The sequence below is a fragment of the Fonsecaea monophora genome, assembly GCF_001642475.1.
Source record: "Fonsecaea monophora strain CBS 269.37 chromosome Unknown Scaff20, whole genome shotgun sequence".
Taxonomy (NCBI): Eukaryota; Fungi; Ascomycota; class Eurotiomycetes; order Chaetothyriales; family Herpotrichiellaceae; genus Fonsecaea; species Fonsecaea monophora.
The window spans coordinates 294,115-307,962 of record NW_019173951.1 but is presented as its reverse complement, the minus strand read 5'-3'; the positions used below and the strand labels follow the sequence as shown (position 1 = coordinate 307,962).

The 13,848-nt window shown below is 52.7% G+C and overlaps 5 protein-coding genes across 5 annotated transcripts; 1 reads left to right on the top strand and 4 right to left on the bottom strand.

Annotated features, from left to right (window-relative positions):
* Nucleotides 1–1,146: 1,146 nt before the first annotated feature.
* On the bottom strand, nucleotides 1,147–2,550 carry AYO21_03924 (hypothetical protein; the record flags this gene model as incomplete). The annotated part of the gene is made up of 1 exon (XM_022653897.1): nucleotides 1,147–2,550. The coding sequence occupies one exon, from the start codon at nucleotides 2,548–2,550 to the stop codon at nucleotides 1,147–1,149; it is 1,404 nt and encodes a 467-aa protein (XP_022513873.1).
* Nucleotides 2,551–3,300: 750 nt separating this feature from the next.
* AYO21_03923 (hypothetical protein) lies at nucleotides 3,301–5,451 on the top strand (the record flags this gene model as incomplete). Its single annotated transcript, XM_022653896.1, has 1 exon — nucleotides 3,301–5,451. One exon carries the CDS (start codon nucleotides 3,301–3,303, stop codon nucleotides 5,449–5,451), a length of 2,151 nt encoding a protein of 716 aa, XP_022513872.1.
* Nucleotides 5,452–6,877: 1,426 nt separating this feature from the next.
* On the bottom strand, nucleotides 6,878–8,143 carry AYO21_03922 (hypothetical protein; the record flags this gene model as incomplete). Its single annotated transcript, XM_022653895.1, has 1 exon — nucleotides 6,878–8,143. The coding sequence occupies one exon, from the start codon at nucleotides 8,141–8,143 to the stop codon at nucleotides 6,878–6,880; it is 1,266 nt and encodes a 421-aa protein (XP_022513871.1).
* A 1,312-nt stretch (nucleotides 8,144–9,455) lies between these two features.
* Nucleotides 9,456–10,181, bottom strand: AYO21_03921 (hypothetical protein; the record flags this gene model as incomplete). The annotated part of the gene is made up of 1 exon (XM_022653894.1): nucleotides 9,456–10,181. The coding sequence occupies one exon, from the start codon at nucleotides 10,179–10,181 to the stop codon at nucleotides 9,456–9,458; it is 726 nt and encodes a 241-aa protein (XP_022513870.1).
* Nucleotides 10,182–11,380: 1,199 nt separating this feature from the next.
* On the bottom strand, nucleotides 11,381–12,861 carry AYO21_03920 (hypothetical protein; the record flags this gene model as incomplete). The annotated part of the gene is made up of 6 exons (XM_022653893.1): nucleotides 11,381–11,814; nucleotides 11,865–11,932; nucleotides 11,989–12,365; nucleotides 12,440–12,507; nucleotides 12,565–12,601; nucleotides 12,664–12,861. 6 exons carry the CDS (start codon nucleotides 12,859–12,861, stop codon nucleotides 11,381–11,383), a joined length of 1,182 nt encoding a protein of 393 aa, XP_022513869.1.
* Between the last annotated feature and the right edge of the window lie 987 nt (nucleotides 12,862–13,848).

Genomic DNA, 13,848 nt, shown 5'->3' with positions numbered 1-13,848 from the left:
TACGAGTACAAGTACAAGTATGAGGGAATAATAGGGAGGGACGTAGTCATCAATGGTGAATCATGAATCATGATGGATTTATGGATGACTTACTACGGGGACGCTACTGTCCTGTTGCTCTTGATTTTGGTCTCAGCCTCGTCGCGTCGTGTTGGCTTTTCAGGCATGTACCAAATAATCGGGCAAGATACTAAGCGTAGGTATTACGATTACCAGTACCTACTGTAGGTACGGATGTACAGGTCAGAGCCCCATGGGATGGGATGGGATGCTGTGTGAGATATGCATACAAATCCATACATACATACATACGTACTTACTTACCTACAGGAGGTACTTGCCTGGGTACCTCCACATGCGGAGCAATGCTCAAAAGCGACGGGGATTCGAAAGAGGAAACCCGGGATGAATGACCCAGACCCAGGAAAGGGGATATTTGCCATGTTCATGTCCCAAGTAGCCCAAGTCATATCGAGGTGTTCGTTTCGTAGACAGGACGTATATAGATACCGAGTATACGTAACATGTGCAGGTACAGCATGTCATGTATATGGTGAGACGGACGAGATACGTACGAGTAAGAGTACGAGTAAGGAGTGCATTCAGACCGTTGCCACACTGGACCTGGACCGGGACCGGGACCTGGTAAGCTGGACTGTTGCCGACATCCGAACACGATTCGGGACAGCTGTTGTTCTCTTTGTTGCTCGTAATCTCTCATTCCCTAATGCCTGGATATCATGTCAGCGATGAAAATGTGGCGTACTGTCCTGTGCTATCGTGACTGTACTCGGTATACATGTGCGAATACTGTATGTGAATAAGTATGTATGAAGGCATCCTGTCTATCCTCGATCATGTCTGAGTCCCAACTCTTGCCCACTGTAAAGACACTCATTGGCGCCTTCTCAGCCATCTCTAGCCCTTTTGTCCTGTGCATATCACATTTCAGGGTTTCAATACCAAATGCAGCCGGATACGAAACGTTACCGACACTCTTCGTTAGTAAGGCCACCCATTCCCCTGCCTGGAGGACCTCAAGCAGTATGCCGCGCGTTTGCTGGTTTCTAAGCATGTGAGAGAAAAGAAAAGGGAGATGCTTCGGCTGGTGCTCAAACTTTGCATCGCCCATCGCGCAGCATCCTCCTAATACAATGGCATAGTCCCGGAGGTGGCCTGGAGTGCCTTCTCCATAATCTCGAGGCCCTGGTCGAGCTGCTCCTTGGTGATGACAATGGGCGGCGCAATCCTAAACACCCCACCAAAGCTCGAGTGGCTGCTCAGATTAGCCCAGAGACCCAGCTCGTACATCTTGGACGAGATATTTCGGGCCAATTCGACCGATGGGGACTTGGATTCACGGTCACCCACGATTTCGACACCGGCCATGAGCCCGCGACCGCGTACGTCGCCGATGCACCCGTACCGAGACTTGAGGCGCTGAAGGCCAGCCTGAAGGTGGAGGCCCATGGCACGTGAATTGGCGACGAGGTTATCCCGCAGAACAATTTCGAGAACCTTGTCACCCACGGCCGCTGGCAGCGGGTCGTTAACGTGCGTGGTGTAGAAGCAGTAGTCACGCTCGGCGCACACTCGCTCAATCTCGGAGCTCATGACCACAGCACTCAGGGGGAGGCCATTGCCCAGTGTCTTGCTAAGTGTCAGGATATCCGGGACGACACCTTCATGATCAATAGCGAACAGGTCCCCACAGCGACCGACACCTGTTTGAGCCTCGTCCACAATAAGCAGCATGCCCCGCTTCTCGCAGTGCTTCTTAAGCGCTTTCAAGTACCCGTCCGGGAGCACGTGCATGCCCGCCGACGATTGGATGCACTCGACGATGCAGGCCGCTAGGGAGCCACACGAGGCCCGGTCAATCAGGTCCCAGCCGTAGTTGAGTTCGGTTTCCCAATCGTAGGAGCCGTCCGAATTGCGGAAGATGGAGCGGTAAGCATTAGGGGGAGGGAGCATATGCATACCTGGCATCAAGGGTCCCTGGCCCTTGCGGCCAAAGTGGTACTGAGTGCCTAGCGCCTGTGCGGTGACGCCATGCCAGCTCGCGCCTAGGCCAACAATCTCAAACTTGCCCGTGTAGACTTTGGCCATCTTGATGGCTGCTTCGTTGGACTCGCCGCCTGTGGAGAGGAAGAAGGCTTTGTCTAACCCCTTAGGCAGGACCGACGTGAGCCGTTGAGCCAGGTTGATGACTGGGGGCGACAGCATGCCGGAGAATAAATGGTCCAGGTTGGCGGCGTGGTCGTGGATCGTGGAGACAATCTCTGGATGACCATGCCCCACAAGACAGGACATCTGGCCCGACGTCCAGTCCATGACTCGGTGACCGCGGGCAGTATAGACATACAGTCCCTTGCTGCCTGTAATGATGTCCTTCTCGAATTTGGTGCCATAATTGGCCAAGTACGCCTTCGCCGAGCTCTGGAGTTCGTCTTCGTTGACGTCGGTGTATATATTGGGTTTATCCCCAGATTTGACGGAGAAGGAGTTATTGGAGGGTGGCTGCACTCTGTCCTCGATCATAGGAGCCATGTTTTCCTATAAAGTACTTTGCAAGCACTCCACGGCGGCAAAGACTGACAAAGACTGCAGGAAATGGGGGGCAGGCCAAGTTTCACTGGAGATCATGGGACCTGTAGTCATACACGCCTCTCTCGACTGGGAAATTTGCAACAGGTAACAAGGGATTGATATACACCAGACACTTTGGGTCTGCCGACGGGAAACTCGCAGCGTTTGTGGTTTGGCCAGGGGTTCGACTTTACCCGGAGGAGGAGAAGAAGACGGGAAATGCGAGAGGTTATTGGGTGTATGACATCTCTCCACCGCGAAACTCTGCCTCTCATTTGACCAAATATATTGCCTCTGCGGGGCTGGAGTTGACGGTGTGAACAAGTCTGATGAGTGGTTTCGTCGCCGACAGGTCGACCACAGGGGCACGATAGGCGAATTCATAATGTCAAAGTAGCATTGACCACTGGCGGGAACGGAAAGGATCGAGCTCGGGTGGTCATTTGCAATCATGAGGCGCCATTAGCCAAGAGAGGGGCGGAAACCTGTACCCAACTTGAGGTTTCGCGCAGGACAGGATGGCCTTGTTGAGGAGGGGGGATGATGTAGGACGGAGGAGGAGAGGCGCACCCACCATGGCTGGATATATGACCAGACGCATAGTCACTGGTGACTGCGGCCAGATGTTGTCTCTGCCCTCGAGAATGCGAAGCAGCCCAAGGCACGACTAGTTGTTTGTTGAAGAGTGTTGAGTTCCGTTCGGTCAGCACCATGGCCCAGATCAAGTCTAGCAGCTCCAGCGGCTCCATCACCGGCGGCGCAGGAGGAGCAAACAAGCGCAAGGCCGAGTCACGTGCATATGCGGCACGTGACCGGCCCGCAACGTCCCTTGCTGCCTCGCCTCGACCTCCATCTTCAGACACAACAGCAACGGAGACACCAACCGAGTCCACCTCGCCTTCTCCCACCACGAGCCCCTTGGCCCCTGGCACTTCGTCAATAGCAATCCTGCCACCGGCTGAGGCTTTTTCCCAGGACAACACCAACCATCCGTCCAGCACCATGAAGACCGCCCGTCCCTATCGCTCCCACAAATATCCAGCTTGTGCCCGGTGTCACAAACGGCGGTCTCGATGCACTATCGAAATTCCGGGACAGGCCTGCTTGCTATGTCGCATGCACGGTGTACCCTGCTCTTCCGCCACCGCCAAAACGGATGAGCGTGTCACGCCCAAGGTTGGCTTCGTCCATCGTTCTTTGATTACCGACGATAAGTCTATGGAAGGATTTTCTCACATTGTCGGTCCGGTTATTGCACGCGACACCCAGATTCTCGACCAATACTTACCTCAAGCAAACGGGACTTCTGGTCATGTTCCTATCCAGCCGAGCCTCGGGAGACGAGAGTCGCAAAAAGCAATTTATCATGTGCCTATCCCGCCCAGGAGACCCAGTCCAACAGACTGCACTTGTGCCAGGAATATGCCAGCCGAACTGCTTGAGCAAGTGGATCCTTTCCTCGACAAACTGTTGGCCAACTATTTTGAACATTTTCATCCCTGCTATCCGGTCACCGACGAAGAATGTGTCATGTCCCGACTGAAGGACAGAAGTCAGCTGCCCCAGACGTTCTTCGTCAACATAATAGCCTACGCCCTGTTCTACTGGGATACTTCACCCGCACTGGCGGGGTATGCCCGACCCGACCAGGACTTTGCCTGGCAGACGGCAGTCGCCGCAAATATCGCCGACATGCAAAAAGGCGATCTGGCTACCATCGTGTCAACTTGCATCGACATCTCTGGGCGGCCCTCACGGTGCTTGGTAAAAAATGTGGCCGATGTTGCGCGGGCGGTCGCCTTGTCGCATGCAATTGGTCTCAATCACGACTGTAGTGAGTGGAAGATTGGTGAGATGGAGAAGAAACTTCGGTGGAAGGCTTGGTGGGGAGTGGTGATACAGGATCGATGGTTCAATTTTGCTCAAGGAACGCCGCCCTATATCTCAAAGGGCCATTATGACGTCCCACTACCAACGGTGGAGTTGCTCACTCAGGGGAGAGGCGGATCTGTGAAACACGTTCGCGCAGCTGAAGTCTACATTCATCTGTGTCGATTGACAGAAATTGTCGGGGATGTCCTTCCCCTCATCTACCATATACGGTCTGGAAATGACAGCATTGCTGCAGAGCAAACCTCGAGGTCAGAGATTGAACTTAACCGCTGGATGGAAAGCCGGCCCAGCTGGCTGAATCTGAACGATTTCAACAATCGACCGCCTGTGCCTGGCTTGGTCAATCTGCAGCTCTCATATCTCTCTGTGCGCATGCTCCTACGACGCATTGCGTGGCATGAGATTAGCCAACGAGAAAGCGATCCGGCGTCATCATGGCTTCTTGGTTGCCAGGCTGCTGCAGAGGATATCGTGCGGTTCGTTGGTTCGTTGCACAAGCAGGACTTGATGGGCTTTTGGCTACCCTACAATGCTCATCATTTCACGTCCGCAGTGACTCTGCTTCTCCGGTGTGCGCTTCAGACAAGCTACTCGAATGTCCGAACACAGTGCATGGGAAGTGCCCGGACACTCGTGGACTGTTTGAGGGGCTTCCAAGAGGAGCATCAATGGGATCTGGCAGAGACGGCATTATCGCAGAGTGAGACCGTGCTGAAGCGTATCGAGGACGCACTGCCCAAAGCACCGATTGTCGGAACTCCCCACTTGCCTACTGTATCGATGCGCGCCGAACCAACCGACACGCGTGGCTTCATGGACGAGAACATGCTTGGTGATCCACTACCCGAGGATGCGTTCATTTCGCAACAAGGTCAAGGCTCAATTGAGGAGCTTTTCCCCGAGATCTTCTCGGATTTTACGGATACCGCATTGTTCGCCAGCTCGACCCACAATGAATACGCCGAATGAGACCTGATACGTCTGGATATCAAACAATCACTTGAGACACGTGTCGGGAATACTGCGCACGAAAGGAAGTCTCTTTCCTTTTTGTACCAACCGACATCTTGAGACCAAGAGAGGTGCATAGCGGTGACTCCAGTGGCTGACCTCACTCCGACTCAATGAACTCCGGTGGCTGACCTCAGTCTGACTCTCAATGAACTTACATGGGTTTCGTCAGGCCAATTCAAGCAGCGCTGCCACAAGGAGATAGTGTAGCACCTCTCAAGCGGCACACGGATGACCGAGCATTACCGAGAGCAAAAATGGGTCAAACAGGAAGACAACGTTCTTCCGGAGACATTCTCACAGACACTGAAACACTGCCTGCAGATGTCCCAGTGCCATTCATCCAAGCTTACCAGGGGGCGATTGTGTGGACTTCCTCATCCCTCGTCGCTCTTGGGCATATCGAAAGCGAACTTGCTAGCGAAGACGGAGACGATGCTGTTGTCTTGAAAGCAGGGCTAGAAACCGAGCGATGCGGATTCAGCGTTGACATCGCTATGATATCGATGTGGAGAATCCATTGCCATTTCACGATCTACATGACTTACAATCCGCCTGGTCTTTTTTTATGTGTGTATAAGGTCATCTCGTGGATGGGCGAAGTCGGATGTCCCGGCGAGGTACTCGCAGGGGTAACAACTAGGATATTATATAGCGAGGCAAAAACATGACAGGGACAGGGACAGGGATGGCATAGTATAGCATATCATACCATGGATATAGGTAGGTACGTATGATTACATCACATGTGTTCTCATATGGTATGATATGAGCATGGCAGAGCATATGAGAACACGGGAAAATGGGATACAAAAAAGGCCTTGGTCACGGTTCATGGTTCATGGTTCCTGATGTCGGTCGCATGGATTCTCTATCTCTCTACCTCAGTGTATGTGTATCTGTGGATGTGTGTGCCGCCATTTGCCTACTTCATCATCCATCGTCCGTCATCCGCAATCCATCGTCTCAGGGGCCAAATCGAGCTCAGTCCAGCCACAGCCAACCGAGTCGAGTGGAGTCGAGTCGCGGTATAGCTATAATACAACACAGTACAGCGTGGCATAGCGCGGCGCGGGACGGTATCGCACGGCATAGCGCGGCGCAGGACAGGACAGCACAGCACAGTACGCGGTAAGCAGCACAACACAGCACGCAGTAAGTACATGTGGAACTGAAGAGCTAACGAGCAAGGGGCAAGGGATAAGGGATAAGGGAACAAGAGAAAGTAAACAGTCCTGTCTGATTGAACCATGCAATACATACTTCCATACTGGAAATCAATCAAAGAATTCAGTATTCAGTACCCAACACCCAGTATCTGTTACCTAGTACCCTTTCCCCCCTGCGAAATCCATCCCATCACAAGGACAACTTACAACTAAACTCATGACTTGAGCTTGATACTCCTCTTATTCGGGTCCAGATCGTCGCCGCTGACGCCGTGGCCGTAGGCGACCCTCTCCAGCTCATCAAAAAGCCTCGTCACGGTCGGATTCAAAAAGGGCAAAATGCTCGTGCAGATCATGCCGGCGATCCCGGTCGCCGGGTCGACCCAGTAGTACAAGTTCCCGAGGCCGGCCCACGCGCCCGACCCGGCTTTGCGACCGTAGGGTAGGTCTTCGTGGTTGATGAGCAGACCGGCAGACCAGCCCCGTTTCTCGACCGGCATGGACGGTAGGAACGTACCCTCGAGCGAGGCTTGCGGGACGCTGGTGCCGACTTCGCCCACGCCAGACCGGTCGACTTCTGGACCAAGGATGTCCTTGAAAAGAAGGCCTTTGACCGTGTCGGGTTTCAGGATCGAGTTGCCCGTAGTGGGCGATGTGCCGTCGTTTAGCAAAGTCACCAGTAGTTTCGCGTAATCGTTCATCGTCGTGTAGAGAAACCCTCCACCTCCCCAGAGAGGGGGATTTTCGTTGTGCTTCGCATCCGGGACCCCTACAAGCCCGTCGGGTGCGTCGAAATGGACCAGCAAAAACTTCTTCCCTGGTGGAATCTTGCCGCTTGAGTTGTGCATGCCTAGGGGCTTGCAGATGTGTTCCTCGAAATAATCTGGAAGAGGTTGGCCCGACACTTCCTGGACAACGAAACCAAGCCAGTCGATGCCGATACCATACACGTATTTGGTGCCTGGGTCGGCCAGCAGCGGAGTTTCATAATCTTCCCATTCAGCGGTTGCGTGGTACTGCATGGGAGGGCGGCCGGTAGCCACGCGGTATGCCAGTGTTCCGTGATCGAAGAAGTCGTACGAGAGGCCAGATGTGTGGGTCAGGAGATGCTGAATGGTAGGTTTTGACGCTGGTGAGCGCAAGACGGGTACGGGTTTGCCATCTGCGTCCGTCTTAACAGACTCAAGCACCTCCAGCTTCGAGATTCGAGGCACAAATTTCTCCACCGGATCTGAGAGGGAGAGTTTCCCTTGTTCGAGCAGTTGTAAGGTGGCAATCACGGTGAGAAGTTTGGTGCATGAATAGAATGTCACCAGGGTGTCTGCGTCGAATGGAGCCGCGTCGGGATCTTGAAGATGAGAGCTTCCCAAGGTCTCCTTGAGCAAGTAATTACCCTTGGAGTCGACGATGAAGCACCCGATCCCTGGTACCTTCTTGTCCTTGACAGCAGCTTCCAATAATGGTCTCAGTTGGGCTTCCATGGTTTGCCTAGGATTATCGCCAGTGCCTTTGATCGGTGACGAGGAAGATGTCAGAGGAAAGCGAGCTCACGAAAAGCGCTTCTGCGGCTCGTTGGATGTCGGTAGTTATAACAACTGAGCATTCGCAAGAAGCGCCAATGGAAGCGAGAACGAGGTTAGGGCCGGGGAGGAACCGAAGAAATGAGGAGAAGCGAGGGGTAGTGGAAGAATGGAACGAGACAGTTGCAACGGCGGGACGGCCTTCGTATTTTATTTCCTAGACCTGGAGCACCCCGGATATTCCAAATGTCCAAAAAGTCAGCCAGAAGTCTGACATCTTGGCCGTAGGGGCGGTAAGGAGGATGTCGGTGCGTGCTGCAACGAGGTACAGGATCCTGTCCGTCAGACTCTGCTTGAACTCCCCAAGTCGAAGGATCTGTTCGGTTAGACACCCGGAGTGATGGCTGCGAGATGTCAAAATATGAGAAATCATTAGACGTTGTCGACAGTGGGTCGTGAAAAGGATTTGATACGTCCAGTGAGTGGGCTTCTTGGGGTGGTTCATGAGGCGCGACATGCGTGCTTAAAGACCCAAGATGGAAGTAACAGTACTGGACGACATATGCCTTTCCAGATTTAGTGCTTGATAGTGGCAGTCGCCTCCTTGGTTGGATTGGACCTAGGCAAGTGCTGATCGTCAAGTAGTTCCCAATCATATTTCGCGATCTGTTAACACAATCCTTCCCGAGCTGTCACTTGCAGTGTGCTGCGGGATAGTTGGTCGTCAGCCGGGGCACACTCTGGCGCATTGACTAGGCTAATCTGGCCGTGTATGGGTCGCTATCGCTGCACCACTGCCTGATATTACTGTTCGAGAGCGACATGTCTGTACACACTGTCGTAGGAGGGATCAGGCCTAGGGTCGCATTGGCGGGGTCGTACTGGGTACGGTGGGGAGAGCCACAGGGACCCTTGTGATAGGATCTTGGACCGGGAGCTCGGATCCCGCTGCTGGCCATATCGAGAGAGACGGCATCGAAACAACACAGGAGATACTGCTCGTTGATGCTGAGACGCTTCTGAACGAGGTCCGCTCACGTAATCTTCTCAAGTATTTGTTGAGCCTTATTCGTTAGAGGTTTTTACTTTCAGCGCGCGGTACAGGGTATCTGCGACACGGAATGAGGTGTGGTTTCAATGCTCCGGATTACATCTGGAGGGTAACGGAAGATCCTTGGTGGTTTGCAGAGCTGTGGCCATTCTCGTACATAAGGTATTCCAGCGAGCCATTCCGACGAATCTGCCCAACCAGGGGAGGCCGGCAAAGCGCACTCTATCGCTTTCTTTCGCGGATACTGTCTGGGTTTCGGTCAGTGCCCGTACTTTTGCCAGACCCCGCTAGGTAGCCAGCGAGGTCAAAGTTCTCCGCTGCAGACCCAGCACCTCCACCCTGCATGGCTCGCGTCAGACCACCCATGGGACTCTTTTTCTGCATCTCTTCATACTCGGCGCGCATTTCGGGATCCATGTTCTCCATCAACTTGGGCATCCCGAACGTAAAAGCAAGAGCCACGACCGCCATGAGGATCATTGGATTCTTCAAAAGACTCAAGGGATTGAAACCCTGGCGCTGTTCGTAAAAGTTCTTCTTCGATAGAATTTTGGCCGACATGTCCAATTGCCCTGTAGGTGCGGCCACCAGGGCAACTCCTCGATCGTCCCATCGTGTTCCGCGGTATGTTTCCCAAGCTCCTGCAACCACGGTACCGTCAGAGTCGGATGAGGGGGATATATCGATTCTGTAGGGTGCGAAGACGTAGTCGTGACTGTAGATGTCGAGGAGATGTGACCCGGAAGTGGAGATTTCGGGAAATTCAAAGTAGTTGCCCTTTCGCAGGACAGCCCTGATCGGTGGTCCAGAGCCTGACGTTAAGACAGCATGCGTCGAAGCTGGCAGGACATTGGGGTTTGGGAGAATATTCGAGGGTGTGACCGTAACACGGAGCGATGCGGCTAGCACAGGGCTGAGAATATAGCAGAGGGCCACTAATGGCAACATCGTGAGAGTCCGGGAATCTCTTGTGCGGTAGCAAAGGTCAACTGGTTAGTTGGTTAGTTAGTTGCCGTCAAACAAAAGACTCGATTGAGTTGAATGGAACAGAAATGAAGCGCAGACTTGTTGAGCGGCGGAAAGGGAAAGGTTCACATGCCGCTTTAAGTGATGGACGGAGCATATTAAAACAGCCACTACCACGTCCTGTATATGGATGCAATAGGAGGGAAGATCCTCAATACCCTACTGTAGACGCACCATGCATCGCACTCAAAGTCGAGGCGCCGATTATAATGAGTTCAAACGGATTGCCAGATACGGCCGTTTGCGCCAGAGTCGAGCTCTCTGCCCTCTGTCCCTCGAGTGACCCCAGACCTGCGCCATATGGGTCAAAAGATCCCTGCCAATCCGAGCCGAGCGAACAACGTAAAATTGGGGAAATTTCGAAGGAGTCGTCGTCAGCGAAGACCATGAACAGTTTTCGGGGCCTCTGGAATGAGCAACAGGTACTCGAGTCGGCGCAGTGAGTAAGCATTGGTAGCGTGGTCCAGAGGGCGCCACAAGCTTGGGGCTGGCTGGCTGGTCGGCTCGAAACACCGGAGGATGAAGCCGGTGAAAAGAAGCCTGTGCCGCTCGATACGGTCGCTTGCTCTCGCAAGGTCGTGGCAAACCTTCTCCGTACAGTCCACTATTGACGGCCAAGAATAATTTCCATGTAGAACACCGCCGCTGAGCTTCTGGTAGTCTTCTAGGCAATAAATGGGTCCTGGAATCCAGAATTAGATCCGTTAGACATGGCAGACTGGCTTGGTTAAGGAGCCTTGTCTCGACGAATTCTGTTTGAGTGGGTTTCACGATAGATCCGAGTTGAACTTAGATGGTCCTGAGCTCTGCAGAGGGACTCACAGATGCTGGAATGGCTCGCGAGGGTGTCTGTCAGAGGAGTCAAAGGAGGATTTTCCGATGTCTCTTGTTGTTGTTTCCCCTGTGTCTTTCCTATCGTACATATGTTCATCACCCTGGACTTCCACTCTTGCAATCAAATACCTAACGACTGTATAACTGTATAAAAGAAAACCGCCACCCCTATTACATCAATGATTCAACGTCAACATCGTGCGTGTCGCCGGGTCTGCCTACCGCCGCAGCACACACGATGGTAGCAATATTCGTCCCCTAGACAGCCCGTACCATAATCGCCTTGTTCAAGAGACCTCCAGATATGAGATCTCGACATCGGTCTGTTTCCGAATATCGTCTCTTCGCTTGGGTCTTTGGCCGTCTGCTCCTGTTTTCCCCATATCATCCAGCATGACAACTTCGTCGCTGTTTGATTCACTAATGGGATATGATTTGGGCCCGCCACCACTGATGACGGTCGTGGAAAACCCCTTGGTAGGCGAGGCAGGGTTCGGAAATGATGAGGCGCCCCCCTTCATAGATGATCCATGATAGCTGTCAGTGAGGGGGTATGCTCCAGATCTAGTTCGGTATATGGTTGACGGGCGATTGTAGGACGAGCCGCGGAAGATCTTCGGGAAGAATCTGGTAATTGTGGCCTTCAGAGGTGGAATGCAGGTGCAAATGATGGACGTGTTCACTTCAATGCCGAGCCACAAATTATTCTGAGCTTGGTAGTCTAGACCAAAGGGTTAGCAGGTTTGTACTCAAGGGAACGATGGTGCTTACATGTGCTGTCCTTTGCCGTTGCTGCCGGACCAAGCGTAGCGATGCGGACGATACAGGTTCCAATGATGCTAGAGATCTGTCAGCTATATATCCGGATAGCAGAGTTGGAAACGAATGGCCTTACAAAAACCCCAAACTGAAGAGGAGAGCCAACCCAAACTTCTGAGCCTTGGGTAGTTTGAGCGACCGGATTTGAGCAATTGGTAGCACGATGATCATGACGTCTGTGGCGATGTTGATAGAGGAGCTAGAGTACCAGATTCCAGGAGTCCAGATGCAGGTGCCAGGCAAGGTTGGGGTCCATGCCTTTTGAATAGGATGGCATGCAAAGATTGTTGGGATTATGGTCCCAATGGCCGTGCCGAAGCATATGAACATGACAACGTAAGCAGCAATGCGGAAGTTGCGAGACGACGAGAAGATCCGCAGATAGAGGAACAGCATAGACAGTTTGGCAAAGAGAGCGGCAGCCTTGTATAGCACCTGGCACGATAGGAAGTACTGTTGGGATAGTTAGTCCATATTCGCACGGCTCTTGGATCGTTCCTCGGGATCTTTGACTGGTCACAACTCACTTTCCAAGCTTGCAAAAAGTGTTTCTCGTTGACTTGGTCTTGATGGAGACCGAAACCATTCTTTGTCTCTGTGGTAGTTGGTTGTCAGCTTCAATAATTCACGTCTCAAAAAGGGTTGAGCGTACCGCCGTAGAATAGCCCAGTCATGGTGATGGCAATAAACTGTTGACGCCAGTTAGTTTTCAAGAGTCACCAGCTGGTCCACGAGACGTCAAGTTACTTACCAGAGCCATTAGGACACACCAGTCATCCAAACCAAGCATGTGGTTGATGACAATGCGGGTCCAGAATCGTGCAATGACGAGTGTTCCTGCAACAACCACCAGCGCGATATTGACATGCACCACAGTGTCGCCCCGGGGATTGGGGGCACCATCATCAACTGCATCTCGTTTGAGGAGTATCATTGTTTCCAATGACATGTTTTCGAGTGCTGGGAACTCGAGAGGCCTGGGGTCCTGCGAAGTGCGGGTAGAAGGAATAGATTCATTGGGCTGAGGGAGGTATCAGGCACGGCCATATATGATGTTCAAAGACGAGCTATCTGGGAAGGCCATGGCCAGGTTTCCAAGCCTCGCTTTCATGAGTGGTTTCCTAGGCGGAGCCAGACCAAGTAGCGAAACCCGACTACTTTCACCTACCAAGTACCCCTGACCTGTTGCCACCCCCAGAGGCGCCAATGACATGATGCGAACAAGAAAATCGTTCTTGAATACCGAGTAGTCTGGAGTGGACTGACTCGTGACAGTTTAGTGAGGTTGGGGCAAGGGTCATGGGCTTGTGTTAGTCGTGTAGGCTAGCAGTTTTCCAGAACCCCCGCCAGGCACATGCTTCATGAGGAGGCCAAAAGTGTTTGGTGATTTGAGCCTCGTATTTTAGACAAACGTGGCCGTTGGCTTAGTCCAAGGTGAAGTGCTGCAAGGGGAAGGAACCAGACCAGTAACTAAACGACAAACCCGGTTGTAGCTGCATGCCCGATCTCCTCTTAGCTTCCTTGATGATGACCGTTTCTGGCAAATAGAAACGACAGACCCATGTTACCTGTGAGGAGTAGCCATAGTTGCAGGAAAGGACTGCTTCACATCCGTTATTTCCGAGTGACAATGTATGTAGACCGAGTGCTTTGTACTGTGAGGGAATGCAACTCGCCTTAGGTCCTGGGGTATTGGTTCTCGCTCTCTCCACACACGAAAACTAGCGATTCGAATTCCAGCAAAGTTGCAGACCTTGGCGGGATAGCCGTTGACCATGGTGGGTATAGATTCGCTTAATCCATGTACACACTTGAGCCAGGGATGAGGTGCGAGAAGCTCCGCTGCTGTAGAGGTGCGCAGCCTCATCGTGTCGAAAGATATGCATTGAGTATATTGTCTTGTGCATACCAGAAGAGACAGAGCAATCTGTGCTAT